This window comes from Aotus nancymaae, unplaced genomic scaffold (assembly GCF_030222135.1).
Source record: "Aotus nancymaae isolate 86718 unplaced genomic scaffold, 86718_ANA_hifiasm-v0.15.2.pri h1tg000106l, whole genome shotgun sequence".
Classification (NCBI taxonomy): Eukaryota; Metazoa; Chordata; class Mammalia; order Primates; family Aotidae; genus Aotus; species Aotus nancymaae.
The window spans coordinates 3569902-3585065 of NW_026988521.1; the positions used below are offsets into that span (position 1 = coordinate 3569902).

At 63.5% G+C, this 15164-nt stretch overlaps 1 protein-coding gene across 1 annotated transcript; it reads left to right on the forward strand.

The window, feature by feature from the left end:
• The first annotated feature begins 1035 nt into the window (after window positions 1–1035).
• CTSD (cathepsin D) lies at window positions 1036–12117 on the forward strand. Its single transcript, XM_012456230.2, has 9 exons — window positions 1036–1180; window positions 3569–3728; window positions 5349–5472; window positions 5870–5988; window positions 7356–7588; window positions 9851–9973; window positions 10594–10738; window positions 10818–10916; window positions 11242–12117. The coding sequence occupies exons 1-9, from the start codon at window positions 1113–1115 to the stop codon at window positions 11407–11409; spliced, it is 1239 nt and encodes a 412-aa protein (XP_012311653.1). The 5' UTR covers window positions 1036–1112; the 3' UTR covers window positions 11410–12117.
• The last annotated feature ends 3047 nt before the right edge of the window (window positions 12118–15164 follow it).

Below are 15164 nucleotides of genomic sequence, written 5' to 3' on the forward strand. Positions count from 1 at the left end.
TTGAGACCAGTAGAGATGTGAAACCCCATCTCTACTAAAAATACAAAAAAAAAAAAAAAAAAAAAAAAAATTAGCCTTGTGGGGTAGCGCGCACCTGTAATCCGAGCTACTTGGGCGGCCGATGCGTAGAATCGCTTGAAACCCAAGGAGATAGAGGTAGCAGTGAACCGAGATTGCGCCACTGCACTCCAGACTGGGCAACAGAGCGAGACTCTGTCTCACATTAAAAAAAAAAAAAAAAAAAAGTTGGAGTGGATAAAAGGCGCAGGGAAGGAGTTTCTCTAGAGTATGCAAATTTTGCCCCCTCAAGAGACAGCTGTGCAGGGCCATATCAAACCACGTGAAAGTAATGTATTTTGGGGTGGAATCCTCTGCCTGCCTTCGGGGCCTGCCGTCCGCCACGCGAGGCGGGGTGAGGCTGGAATTCGCGATCTGGCGGCTGCTGCACAGCCTCCGGGGAGGCCTGAGTCTCTAAGCCCAGCGCCCAGGGGGAGGGGGCGGGGCCCGCGCCTGTCTTCCAGGTTTCTCTGGAAGCCCTCTGGAGGAGCGGGGGTCCATTCGGTGGGCAGAGGACTTAGAATTTAACTTTGGCTTCCCAGAAGTAGGTAAAGTAATTTAAAAAAATAAAATAATTTAACTTTGGTTTGCAAGAGGCTTTCAGAGCGGGGGCCTGGGAGCGTCTCGGAGCGGGACAAGGGGGCGCCGGGAGGAGCAGGTGCCGGGGCCCGGAGCACAGCACCCCGTGCAGGCCTGGACGCGCCGCGGCGGCCGGGACAGGGGTCACCCCGCGGGGCCCTCCAGGGCGGGCCGCCCCACGCCCCCGGGCCAGGCGGAAACGGGAATCCTCCAGTCTCCAGAAGTTGGGCCGGGTTGACCCCACTTGCGCGGGTTGGGGGGCAGTGGGCGTGGCAGGCCCGCTCCCGGGCGCTGTGCGCGTGCGCAGGGGGTCGCCCCGCCCAGGCCCCGCCCCACGCACGCCGGTCGCGCCCACGTGACCGGCCCGGGTGCAAACACGCGGGTCACCTGACCCGGCCCAACTGCGCTGTCATCCCGGGTATAAGCGCGCGGCCTCGGCCACCCGCTCCGACCCCGCCGCCGCCGCCGCCGCCGCCATGCAGTCCCCTTGCTTCCTGCTGCTCGCCCTCGGCCTGCTGGCTGCACCCGCCGTCGCGGTCGTCAGGTGAAACCTCACGGGCGGGGCTCAGAGGATGGGCAGGAGGCGCGGCGTCGAGGTCCCGGGGCCTGTGGTGACTCCTGCGCTCCCCTGGGACCCCCCCCGCGGCCCCGCGGCCCCGCGCTGGAATGCACCTGTGCCCCTGCGCGGCATCCTGCACTACCCACCCGCCTGTGGGGCGCCGGGCTCCGAAGGTGCAGGGGACCCCGGGCAGAGGCGCCAGACGCCTCTACCGCGTGCCACCCTGGGGTGTACCTTGAGGGGCCTGGGGAAGCGTGAGGACGGCAGACTGACCGCAGCCTCCCCCGGGACGGGGCGAGGGGAGGTAGTGCTCATTCGGGATAGGTGGAATTCGGGTCTGTCCTGAGCGCCCTTGTTGCTGGAGAGCTAGATTCAGGTCCCCGAGTCTGGACGAGTCCATTTCCTTAGGAACCTCTTTACCATCTGTGAACTGGGGGCTTTAAAAGTTTGCTTCAGCGGCTCTTATCACAGGCCCTGGCCTGGGAGGCCCCTCAGGACTTTAGGAACCCCCATGTCCCTGGGAGAGGAGGAGGCATGGGGAGTGGGCCGGCTCCCCTATCCCGGGCCTGGGGCTGTGCTGCTGTGAGGCCCACACCCTCCTCAGGCCGAGCCCCTGTGCCAGGTGAGGCCTCGGACTGGGCCTGGATGGCATGGGGCCCTGGCATGCCTACTGGCTGGACAGAGGAGGGCTATGCTGCGGTCTGCTTCAATTGACTCCTTCCCCAGCCCTTGCAAGGCAGCCTGCATTCCCAGCAGGGGTATGGTGACCCACCCCACTGGACACCTGCCCCACCGTTGCTCTGCGCCTTTGTGGGAGACGTGGGATCTGTGGTGGGTCCCCTGCCCCTGGGCAGGTGGGTGAGGTCAGAAGGCTTCAGGGTCTGGAGCTGGTTGGGCCAGCAGGAGCAGGGGGCTGGGTAGGACTGAGCCTCACCAAAGTCTGTGGGGAACGGCTCGGGGGCGGGTAGCCCCAATTAAAGTCATTGTTGGGGAGCAGCCACAAGCCTGAGTCTGCCCTGACCTTGCCAGCCCTATCTACACACCTCCCCTCTCCAAGGAGGGCAGACAGCAGTGGAGAAAGAAACCTGGGGCTTCTTGAGGGCGGGATAGCTGAATCCAAGCCCCTGACTTGATCCCAACTCCTGTGCAACTGATACTATTACACCTGCTTCCCGGGTCCCTGGAGGGCGTGTCCCTCCCCCAGGAGAGAACCTGGGGCTCTTCCAGCCCACTGCTCTTAGGCAATAATCCCATCTTCCTGGACCTCGCCCTTGGCCTGCCAGGAAAAGCCAGCTTTGACCTTGGGCTCCCAAGTCCCTGGGGCAGGAGAGAGGTTTTATCCAAGTGATTAAAAGCCCAGAGGGGCTTCCTTGGAACAAGGAGTAGGTTCACACAAAGGGGAAGGCCAGGGAGCCCTCACTCTGCTCTTCACTTCCTGGGTATAGAACTTAGGACCCCTGACCTCAGTCTGGAGCTCCCTCCTGCACGCTGGCCAGCGGTGTGCCAGGTGGCAGGGCTCTGGAGAGGTACCCTGAGTGCAGCTGTCGGGGGAGCCGGGGTGGTGGGTGGGAGAGCAAGGAAGCCTCTAAGGCCTCAGGTACAGTCCTGGACCTCGTGCAGCCACATGGGGTGAGGAGAGGGGCAGATGCACAGAAATGGGTGTGGGATGAGGGCCCTGGGCAGCCACAGGGTCCAGGTGGAAGAGGACAGGTAGTCAAGGAGGGCTTCTGGAGGTGGCTTGGAGGGCCCATCTGATGGCCAGAGGCGGCCACATGGGAGGTCAGGCAGAGCTGTCAGTGCCAGCCTGGAGGTGAAACCACGTCAGTTTGGGTATGTGGGTGGAGAGCAGGTGTGATGGGGCTGGGTACAGTGGGCTGCCTCAGAGCCCTTTGGGCAGGAGCGACAGGTTCCTGCCAACACTCTGAGCATCCACGCTGGCCCCCATCCTGGAAGAGACCAGCACAGGTGCAGAGGGAGGACAGGAGCCCCTTGGGGTCTTTGGAGCCTCTGGAATGGCTGAGGAGAGGAGGGGTAGGCACACTGGCCCCCAGATTGGGTGTGTGGGCTGGGATGGGTGGCAGGTGACCACGTAGGACTGTGGCCTGTGCAACCTGTGGGGGTGACGGGCAGCTGTTCACTGACTTGGGAGCCGGGCCAGCAGGTTCCAGGTGACAGGCAGGAGTTTGGTTTTGGCTGTGGAGACTTTGAGATCCCCAGGGGCCTCTGGGTGGACGTGCAGTGTGGTGGCCTCGGCTGCAGGCAGGAGGGCCTCCCTGATATGCCCTGACCCCTGGTTTGGGTGGACGTGCAGTGTGGTGGCCTCGGCTGCAGGCAGGACGGCCTCCCTGATACGCCCTGACCCCTGGTTGACAGAATCCCACTGCACAAGTTCACGTCCATCCGCCGGACCATGTCGGAGATGGGGGGCCCCGTGGAGGACCTGATCCTTAAGGGCCCCATCTCAAAGTACTCCCAGGCGATGCCGACCGTGCCCGGGGGGCCCGTTCCCGAGATACTCAAGAACTACATGGACGTGAGTATGGAAGCTTAGCCCTGCGGGAAGCGGAGCTGCGCTCGGGACAGCCCCGTGGGAGGGTGGGAGCCACTTCTCCTGTTCTCAGCAGTGCAGCTTGAGTGGGCGGGGTGGTGTACCGGCTCAGCCGCACTCCTCTCTGCCCCATCCTGGAACCTCTTGCCCTGGTCCCTGTCCTTTCAGGGTCTTGGGCCCTGCTTCGGGCTGGGAGGGTGGTTAGGGGAGCCCTCTGCCCTCGGTGCTAGCTCGCCCACAGGGTCCTTGGGCTTGCCTGGGTGTGGCCGGTTGCCCTGGAGGCTGTCTTTACTGCCGTCCGGCCAGAAGGCATATGGTGACTTGGGGCCCTTCCCCAGCCTGTCACCATCTTCATCCCCTAGCAGCAGCCCCTACTGTGCCCACTGCTCCTTGAGGGGGAACCAGGGTCCAAGCTGGGTGGCTTCCAGGTGGAGCACTCTGGAAGCCACCTAGCAAGCTGGGGCTTGGTCAGCCTCATCCCAGCTCTGTGGGGTCAGTTCGGGGCCAGGGCCTGTTGTCCAGCCTCGGGGCTCTGGCCCACTGTGGGGGGCCTTGCCCTCTCTCCCAGTTGGCCCGAGTCCTGGCTGTGACAGGAATCCCAAGACTCACAGGCATGTGACTGGGTGGGGGGGCCCTCAGGGGAGCTGGGGACTGTGTGCCTGGGCCCGACTGGTCAGTTCCTGATCGCCCTAGCATGTGAGCAAGCAGATGCATGCACACACACGCACATACGGAGAATTGCTGAGTCCCCCCAACCCCCACCGGCCCGTGGTCACTTCTGTGGGGCCATGAGTCAGCAGCTGCTGCCACTCCGGGAAGCCAGGCAGTTGGAGAAACGCTGGGCAGGGCTGGTGCCAGGAATCTGGTGGCTCACGGTGGCCCAGGCACCACTCCTGGGGGACGTGGGTGCCCAGGCGACCCTCCTTCTCTCTGCTCCCTGAGAGGCTCAGCGGACATGGGACCCCTTGTATTTGCATGATCCCTGGGTCAGCACCCCCAGCTGCCCCTGCTTTCCCCGTGTACACATGGGGAAACTGAGGCCCTGGGCTGTGAAGGCAGGGTTGCTGGGTAGGAAGTGACTCCAAGGCTTGCCTTCTCCCCTTGGCCAGCTGAAACCCTCCGCCTGGAAGCCCTCCAGGCTTGGGGTTGGCCCTGGAAGGCAGGGCAGGCACTGAGGCACCCAGAATCAGACCCTGACATGGCCCCAACCTGGAGAGGAAGTCACTTCCCGTCTTGGGCCCTGGACCCCGGGACACCAGAGGAGTCTTCAGGCATGCCTTTCCTGCACCCAGGGCTCAGGCCGAGGCCACATCTGTCCTTCTTTTCCGTGGGGAAGTCCTCAACCTCAGCATGTATTGGGCAGGGATAGGGGTCTGGAGACCCCATGGGCCTGTGGGCATTAGGACCTAGGGCTGAGGACCTGGCCTGTCTTCCCTGCAGGCTGAGCAGGTGGGAGTGGGTGGCTGTTGGCAGGTGTGGAACCTGTGATCCCTCCCTCCAGCATGGGCCTTCAGGGCCTGGCTCTGGGGACAGCCAGGTCTTCTGAGGCCCTGTGGGGAGATGGGGCCCCCTCCACCATCCCTGACAGACCCTGTACCCTGTCAGGCCCAGTACTACGGGGAAATTGGCATCGGGACTCCCCCGCAGTGCTTCACGGTCGTCTTCGACACGGGCTCCTCCAATCTGTGGGTCCCCTCCATCCACTGCAAACTGCTGGACATTGCTTGCTGTGAGTCACCCACCTGGCCCCATCTCCTTTGCCCTTCCGGGATGTCACCTCAGGGATGCCTCAGGAGTCACTTGGGCAAGCACTTCTCCTGCCTCTCGGCCCCCTGAGCCAGGCCAGCCCCCTACCCCGACCCAGGCACTGGCTTTCTGGGTGAACCACCAGCCATGGTCTTGCTGTCAGCAGCGCTGGGGCCAGGGCGGCCGCAGAGGGAGCCAGCTGTGGCTGGGAGGGAGGCCCGGGGTCACAGCCTGCAGTCCTGAGGCTCTGGCATCCCCTCCACATCCCACCCTGAGGGTGCAGCTCATTGGGGCGGATTCCATGGTAGGTTGAGGGGATGGAGGGCTGTGGCTGTGGCATGGCTGCAGGGTGACCGGCGGCCCCTTCTCGCCCGGGGCAGGGATCCACCACAAGTATAACAGTGCCAAGTCCAGCACCTACGTGAAGAATGGCACCTCCTTCGACATCCACTACGGTTCGGGCAGCCTCTCCGGGTACCTGAGCCAGGACACCGTGTTGGTGAGTCCCTCTGGGGCCTCTCCCGGGACTTGAGGGTGCCAAGGTGTGGTATGATTGAAAGGGAGGGCTCTCAGCAGGTGGCCGGGGCGGTCAGCAGGGTGAGGAGGGGGAAGGAGGTGGCTGTTGGCCAGCAGGAGGGCAGGAGTGGGGAGAAGTGCGTGAGGAGGAGCCTGGAATGGTCTGGTCGAGTGCAGGCTGGACGGACAGCCTTGAACCCGGGGTGAGGGGTGCGGGGCCAGGTGTCCCAGAGTCAGGCCACAGCGAGTGGGAGGGAGGCCAGGGCGGATTGACTGGGCTTTTTGGCACATTGGGTTTGAGATGCCAGCAGATGTTGAGGGCGGGGGCTGGGGCTGAGGGGATGGGAGGCTCGGGGGTGGGGGGATGTGCCAGGAACCCACTGTGGGCTGCTGGCAGAGAGGCACCTGCAGGCGCCTGGGAAGGAATGGGAGGCTGAGCAGCAGTGGCTGTTGGGGGCCCCGCCTGCCATCTGCTGTCCCCAGGGCTTAGGGCAGAGGGACTCCCTGCCCAGGAAGAGGGCAACCTGGCCCCTGACGCCCTGCCTGGGCCTCAGTGAGTTCTCACCTCGGAGCTGCCTACTGGGGTGGGCAGGCCGCAGGGGTTCAGGAGTTCTGGGACGGTGACACAGGCCCCAGCTCTGGAGCAGGCCAGGAGGGCTGCAGAGCTCCCCTTCAGGGCCAGGGCCCGAGAAGAGGGGCCGTTCCTCCAGCTGGACCTGCTCCTAGCAGTCCCTATGGGACTGGGGTCCAGGTCTGTCCTGGGGGCTCCTCGGGCCCCTCTCTTCCCTGGGCCCTGCTCAGCCTGAGCCGGAAGTTCCCCTGTCTGCCCCCTTCTGCCCCCTCCGCCTGGTGTCAGCCTCCAGCAGCTGCTCCCTTCCCACATCCTGCTGCGGCCGCGTTCTGTCTGCAGCCCCATCCAGGGCTGGGGGAGGGGACAGGCAGAGAAGGGGACAGACACAGTCAGCGTGACCGAGTCTGGACTGGGGTCGGCGGGTTCCCCGTCTCTCAGGCTTCTAGCCCAGGCTGTCTCTTGTTCTCAAGGCTGAGGGCAGGAGCAGAGCAGGACCTGCCCGGCATTGGTGGTGGGAACAGGGAGCAGAGCGAGGGGCCTGCCCATCTGTGCTCCCACCTGTTCCCATCTCGTTAAAACCAAGCCTGCCGCACCCCGTGTCCCCATCCCCAGCTGTGTGCAGCTCAGGGTTCCCAGCCCTTTCTTCTGGGCCCTTGGGCCCCAGTGTGTGTGAGACGAGGGGCATCCGTTGAGCTGGGTTTTGCAGCACAGCCTCAAGCCCAGGGAGGCGTGCAGGGCTCAGCCTGTCTGCGGCCCACTGACCCTGCCCTGGCCTGCAGGTGCCCTGCCGTTTATCGTCGTCAGCCTCTGCCCTGGGCGGTGTCAAGGTGGAGAGGCAGGTCTTTGGGGAGGCCACCAAGCAGCCGGGCATCACCTTCATCGCAGCCAAGTTTGACGGCATCCTGGGCATGGCCTATCCCCGCATCTCCGTCAATAACGTGCTGCCGGTCTTCGACAACCTCATGCAGCAGAAGCTGGTGGACCAGAACGTCTTCTCCTTCTACCTGAACAGGTGGCCTGTGGGTTCCCTCTTGCCTCCTGCTCACCTCGCTGGGCATGGCTGGGAGCCTCCTGGGCACCCCCACTCAGCGCTGCTCCCTTCCTGCTGCTATGGCCACAGCTCCTGACATCTGACCTCAGAGCATCCGGGAGGCAGGGGTGCTGCCCTTCTGCAGAGGAGTCAGCAGCATCACAGAGAATGCTGCTTGGCCCGAGTCTCCCAGTGGGAGGGGCTTGGGCCGGGCTGTGGGTCCTCGGCCCTTGGCTGCTGGGGCTTCCCTCCTGTGAGAACAGACCCAGGGCAGGGGCGTGGCAGTTCCGCTTGGTTCAGTGCCTGGTGCTCCCCGGACCTGGTGATGGGCACATGTGATCCTGGTCCCGGGGTTGCTGATGGTGGAGAGGGGGCATGGTGCCCAGGGGCCTGGGGCTGTCTGGGGAGGTGACCTTGGGTGGGCACGGGTCCCCAGCACCTTTGTAGCGGGCAGCTCTGTAGGCGTCCCAGCGGGTGCTGGCTGCCCTCTAGGGAGCATAGGGGGCCCTTACTTCTGGGATAAGGGTCCGCAGGCCCCCTACCTGCATCCGCTGCTCCAGCGTTTGTCACCCATGGTCAGGTGACCTTGGGAAGGGGACCTCAGCCTCGGTTAGTTTCCTCCTCTCGGGCAGACTTGAGTGGGGGTTCCCTGTAGGAGGGGTGACTGGGGGTTGGAGACTTTTGCTTTGGGGGTGGGCAGCCTGTTAGCCAGCGGCCTCCCACCCTGAGCTGTGCCTGGTCACTGCCCCACTCTGCAGGGCTGACGTGGGCAGTTCACCTCACGTGGCTCACTTGGCACTTGGAGTCTCTGGGCCTGACTGCTGACCTTGGTGCACTTCCAGCAGAATTCCGGCCGTCATCCTGGCCTGGCTCTTTGCTCTGTCCCTTGCCTGGGCAGTGAATGCTCCATAGCAACACCCGGGGCAAAGCTGGTTGCTAGAGGCCAGGACACAGGTGAACCGGCTGGGTCATTTCTCCAGGAGTCTTGGGGCACAGGAGAGGCGGCGAAGTGAAGAGTGGTACCCTCAGGAAAGGAGGGCACGCAGGCATGAGTGACCATGACGGGGAGGGGGTAGACGGCGTGAGTGTCCAGGTGGGGGAGGGGCACTCAGGCATGAATGCCCGCATGAGTGCGAGAGTGGGGAAAGGGACACAGGGTGAGTGCCCAAGTAGGGGAGGGCACATGGGGTGAGTGTCCACGTGGGGAGGGGGCACACGGGTGTGAGTGCCCAGGTGGGAGGGACACAGTGTGAGTGGGTAGGGGAGGGACACACAGGTGTGAGTGCCCAGGTGTGGTCCCAAGGCAGTGGCTGGGGCAGGAAGTAAAGCCAGGCAGGGGTGAGGGTCTGAGGGCTTGGAAAAGCAGTTTTGGCTGCGGGGAGCGTGGGGTGAAAAGCTGGATAGGAGGCGCTGATCAGGTTTCCACACTTGGGATTGCAGAGGTGCTGACAGGACGCGCAGGCGGAGGAGGGCGGAGTCCTGAGGGTATTGGGAGGACTGGGTCAGGCCTGGTGCTGCCTCGTGGGGACGGGCAGCGGGATGGTGGCCAGCTTAGCTGCAGATGCCCTGGTGGAATGGAAGAGCTTCTCTAACGGGACTGGCAGGATTCGCTGCATTGAAAGCTCATACTCGATCAGTGTTTAAAAACAAATCCCAGCGACACTGGCTGCAGGTCCCAGGAAGTGCGGTGCACTCCCGCCCAGGAGCGCCTTGCTGGCCATCAGTGGTCTGGATGAGGGGAGATGAGCCCACGTGGCTCGGGTTTGTGGGTGGAGGACGTTCCCAGGAGCAGAGGATGCAGAGGCCCTGGGGCCAGAACGAGCCATCCCAGCTTCCCGGGTTGTACCTTCTCCCCCTCCTGGAAGCCTCCCTTGTTTTTTCTTTCAGACAGACAGACAGACAGACAGACAGGGTCCTTCCCGTTGGGCTCTGGGCATTCACTTCCTTGTCTGCTGCCCCCAAGCTTTGCTCCTGAGCAGACCAGGAGAACCTGAGGGTTGAGGAAAATCTTTTCTGGGGCAGGCTGGGCTCACACAGAACGGCCCACCAGGATATGGGGCAAAGCCCCACCCCGGGAAGAAGGGAGTCCATCTCTCCTGCCTTCTAGGCCTTTCCATCCCTGCAGGTCCAGGAAGACCCCTCCTTCAGGAAGCTCTCTCTGATTGCCACATTCACCCCCTTCCTCCTGACCTAGCACTCTGGGGGCTGCAGCGGCAGCTGACTCTCCCTTCCTTTTCCTCTCAGGGACCCAGATGCACAGCCTGGGGGTGAGCTGATGCTGGGTGGCACAGACTCCAAGTATTACAAGGGTTCCCTGTCCTACCTGAACGTCACCCGCAAGGCCTACTGGCAGGTCCACATGGACCAGTGAGTAGTGGCAGTCAGCCCCCCTGGGTTCTGTGGGTGGGGGCGGTGTGCAGGGACCCTGGAGGACCCCAGTTCTGCAGGTGGGGTTGCATGTGGGGGCGTGGTAGAGCTGGGCAAGAAAGAGATGGGGTTGGATCAGCCTCCAGGCCTCCATCTCCTCCGTGACTGCTTCATGCCTTCCGTCCCTCTGTGACTCCATGACCCTTGGCTGCTGGGGCTTCCCTCCTGTGAGAACATGACCCTCCATCCCTCTGTCCCTCCATGACCTCCATGCACCTCCATCCCTTCCATGCTCCTCCATTCCTCCGCTTCTCTGTGACCCTCCATGCCCCTCCATCCCTCTATCTCTGTCTCTTCTATCCCCTCCATCCCTCCATCTCCTCGGTCCCTTCCATGCCCTCCATGCCCCCCATGCCCCTCACCACCACCTGAGGGTCTCCCACCCTCTCTCCCACTCTGCGTCTCTTCTCCCACCCCTCACCCTGGAGGGCCTACAGCCCCCTGTGCATACAGCAGCCCAGAGAGGAGGAGAGTGCTAGGGAGGGGCTCCTGGGGAGGGGCACTGGGGCCTCAGTGCACATTGTGATTGGGCATGGGCCTCACACCTTGACTTCCGGCAGGGTGGAGGTAGCCAGTGGGCTGACCCTGTGCAAGGGGGGCTGTGAGGCCATTGTGGACACGGGCACGTCCCTCATGGTGGGCCCCGTGGACGAGGTGCGTGAGCTGCAGAAGGCCATTGGGGCCGTGCCGCTGATCCAGGGCGAGGTGAGCACTGGGGCTGGGGCTGCTGGGGTGGAGCCCCACAGCCACCGCTGGCACCCTGACACTGCTTGGCCCCTCTCAGTACATGATCCCCTGTGAGAAGGTGTCCACCCTGCCCACGATCACGCTGAAGCTGGGAGGCAAAGACTACAAGCTGTCCCCGGAGGACTACACACTCAAGGTGGGCAGGCCATGGGGGCCGCGTGCCCCAGGTGAGCGGGTGGAAGGGGGAAGGTGTTCCGCAGGTGAGCCGGCAGTGGGGGAAGGCACACCCCAGGTGAGCGGGTGTTGGCGGGAGGGGAGACACCCCAGGTGAGCGGGTGGTGGGGGGAGGGGAGACACCCCAGGTGAGTGGGCAGGGTGGGGGTGCATGCTCCAGGTGAGCGGGCAGTTGGGATGGCATACTCCAGGTGAGTGGGCAACAGACGGGGTGCCCGTGGCCTGGATGCCCAGGGCAGGTTGCGGGTGGTGCCAGGCCTGGGTGCTGACCACCAGCCCTGTCCCAGGTGTCGCAGGCCGGGAAGACCATCTGCCTGAGCGGCTTCATGGGCATGGACATCCCGCCGCCCAGCGGGCCACTGTGGATCCTGGGCGACGTCTTCATCGGCCGTTACTACACCGTGTTTGACCGAGACAACAACAGGGTGGGCTTCGCCCAGGCCACCCGCGTCTAGCCCCCGAGCCATCCACCCGCCCGCACAGAGACGGAGGAGGGCCCCCAGCCCCCCCACATTCTCACACCCACACACTCGCCCGCCCGTCACCCGGGCGCCCTGGAGACTGGTGGCCCAAGCCCAACCTGGTTGTGTGGTTTCCCGTCCCTGGGTTCAGAAACTCTGCCTGCCTGTCCGTCTGTCCGTCTGTCTGGAGGGGTGGAGCTGGTCCGGAGCACAGATTTGTTTCACGCACCTGGAAGACCTCGGCCAAGCTTGGCAGCTGAGCGTGTACATCCTGGGGCTCCCTTCATCTCCAGGGAGTCCCCTCCCCAGCTCTACCAGCGGCCGCTGGGCCGAGCCCCCACCCCGCACCAGGCCATCCTCCTCGACCCTCCCTTGGAAACCTGCCCTGCCCAAGGGCCTCTCTGCCCAGCTTGGGCCCAGCCGGGCTCTGCCACCCCTACCTGTCTGATGTTTTCGGGCCTGTTGAGGATGAGGCCAGTGGAGGCCTAGGATGAGCTGGAAGGAGTGAGGGGGACAGCCCATCTCGTGGTGGCTACAGGGTGGTTCTGGGACTCAGGCCGTCCCAGGGCCGTTCGGTGGCCTGGAGGTCAGGCTGGGACACGGGACTGGCGCCTGCCTTCCTCTGCAGCTCACCCCTGCTGTCCTCCCCTTGGGCGGCCGAGAGCCCAGTCTGACCTGGAAATACAGTTGTTGGCCTCCCTCTGGGCTGCTGTGCTCTGTACTTGGTGAGGGGTGGCTCCAGCTTGAGATGGGGAAAGGGGGTGGGTAGTGCATAGCCGCCACGTCAGGGCTGACTTGGCAGCTCTGAGACAAGCATCTGGGGTGCCCTGGGCCTATGGCCCCCTGCCCATGGGCTCCGGGGCTATGGCCAGCTGTCCAGCCTGGTCGGCTAGCAGAGCTGGAGCTGTGGCCAGCAGGATGTGGCCTTGGCCAGCGCTGCAGGGTGGGGCCGACAAGGTTTCCAGCGTGAGTGCCAGCCTTTAGAAGTAACTTCAGGGAAGTGGTCCAGCCAGGCAGCCACACCACTTTAACAGAGGATGTCTCTACGCTGGGGAGCATCAGAGCAGGCCCTCCGGTCACTCTCCACACCCTTTGGGCCCTCGGTGGCGTGGCCATCTGGCCTAGCTAGGCCTTCTTGCCTGCCAGACCCTGGTAGCAGCCTGTGTGTGGTGAGCCGAGCTGGTGCAGAGCAAGCCTGCCCAGGGTCACTGGTTACAGGGATTGGACTCACAAGTCCCCTCCAGCCACAACTGCTGCAGGCATGGATGCCCAGGCTGATTAACATGGTGCACTTGTTCCACTGGGAGGGGAGGGGTTGGGAGCATGTCTCCGGATGCGGTGGCAGCAGCCCATGGGGGTTTTAAGGGATATGTAGGAGTTTGTGGGCATGTGGTGGTAGGGAGCAGAGTTTTTTGGGATCAGTAGCTCTGGAGTCACCTGGACCCTCAAGCCCCATCCCAACAGGTTAGAAGGTGAGGCAAATGTGACATTTTCTATCCTGATGCCTCAGTCCACCCCATTCGGGGGTGGACTCCTGGAGCAAGAACGTTTACCCAGGGTGGCACAGAGGCTTGGAAGCACATGCCCAGCGTTCTGCGTGTCTGAAACCTGAGCAGAGCCAGGCAGAGTTCTGCAGGGCCTGGCAGGACTTCTGGCAAGACAAATGTCCTGTCATCAGATGCTCTGTGCACTGAGAGGCCCAGGAGGGCAGAGTGTGCAAGGAGGCAGCTGTGCCCTGTTGCCCCCGCCCCGTCCTGCTCCCCCCGTCTCCCTTCCCCTACAGCCTATCTGCTCCTCCTAGCTCCCATCTCCATGGCTGCTGCCCTGGGGTTGCTCCAAGGGTTCCCTCTAGCCAGTCAGATTCTCGGGGCCCTGGGGTCTGACTCCAGACTCAAGTTCAGGCTCCTCTGTGGTTTTCTAGCTGGGTGACTGGACCCTGAGCCTAGAGTTCCCCCTGTCTAGACTGTGAGTTGGACCAGACACCCCTAGCAGAGGGAATGCTGGATCCCAGGACCTTGGGGAGCCCAGAACAGTCACATGAATGCTGGCTGGGCCCTGGCTCTGCCCTGCACCCCCAGCTCCCTCTCAGCAGTGTTTCCTGGCCTCGGAGTGAGGCAGCTCCAAGGTGGCCTGAGGCCAGGAGTGGGCCCTGGCTCCCCTCTCACCTACCCAGTTGACCCGTGGCAGGCCCTGGCTCCTCGGGCCCAGCAACCCTCTCCTCCTGCTGCTGGGGCCTCCTCACTGCCTGAGGCCTCCAGGGGAGACTGGGACAGCACTGGGCTGAGGCTCTGTTGCAGGCCAGGGTCTCCCAGAAGGTGGTGGCTGGCCAGGTAGGCCCAGCTCAGATGCTGGGGACACCGGGGCATGGCATGCAGGCCACACACACCCTGGGAGGCCCCCAGGGGAGGTCCCACTTGAGCATGCCGGGTCCGGGTTTTCCTTGGGCAGGAGGCAGGGGAGCTGGGAAGGGAGAACAGAACCCTGCTTCCCTGGCAGGCCACATCTACCCATGGCCTGTGGGCTCCCGGGAAGGCATGGCTGGGGTGCCCAAGGAGACAGGGAGGAGGCTCGCTCATGCCTGGGGATCCTCCCACTCGATAGGGTTTATCGTCATTTAAGATCAGCCTTGTGCTGTGGGTTCCTGGCATGCCATGGATAATGCTGTGCCAGGGGTCCACCCAGGCATGAAGGGCGGGGACTAGGCTGGAAAAGGGAGGGGCTTGCAGAAGGCCAGGCTATTCCACGGGATCAGGGTTCAGAGAAGGGCTCAGGGCTCAGAGCACAGAGGTTTGGGGAGAGAAAGGGTTCAGAGATGACCTGGGGTTCAGGCACAGGTGGGCAGACAGGAGGCATCCGCCGGCAGGACCAGGCTTCCAATCAGGAAAGCGGGTCTCAGGGACACAGGGGGCCGACCAAGAGTGGCAGAGGAGAAGGGAGTTTCATAGGAGGAAGGAGCTTGGGGAGAGATGAGGAAGGGAACGGGAGTCACCATGCATCCTCAGCTTCCAGGGGACTTTGGAGGGGGTCAGGGCTCAGTGGAAGCCGGAGGTTGGTGAAGAGGACCCAGCTCAGGGCACCTGCGTGGTGAAGTGGGGAGCCAGGAGGGAGAAAGGGAAGGCTGGGGTTTTCTCCATGGGGAGGGACTCGTGGGGACTGTTACGGGGATGGAAGATCCGCTGGGGTCAAGGGTACTGAGAGAGTGAGGACATGGTGGGGAAGCTGAGGCACTGGTTAGGAGAAATGATTTGCAGGGGACGGGGGGCAAAGCATCCTCAGGGGACCAGGCCCAGAAGGGCTGGTCAGGATCCCAGAGAGGCTGTGGGCAGGTGAGTGAACCAATCTCCAGGGAGACAAGGACCTCAGCAGCATGGGGACCAGAGTTCGAAACGGGACACTTTGCCCTGCAAGCAGAGGGAGCATGCTGGGGTCTGTACAGGAGAGATCACATGCTCCCCGAAATCTGGGAGTGACCTGGAGTGGGGCCCCTGGCTGGGTGAAGTCAAACTCCAGGAAAGGGGGCAGGAGCTCCGGTGGGCAGTAGTGGGCTCAACAAGGAAAGAACAGAGTAGGGGACCCTGTAACTTCACAGAGGGCCTGGACTCGGTAGGCTAAGGAAGGAAGGGACTAGAGGGTGGCCTTGAGGGCCTTGGGGACAGGACTGGGCAGAGATGGGCACTCAGGTAGGGGGCCTGCTGGGGCTCAGGGCACTGGGGTTTCTTAAGGAGGGGGCTGAGCTGCTGGCACTGAGC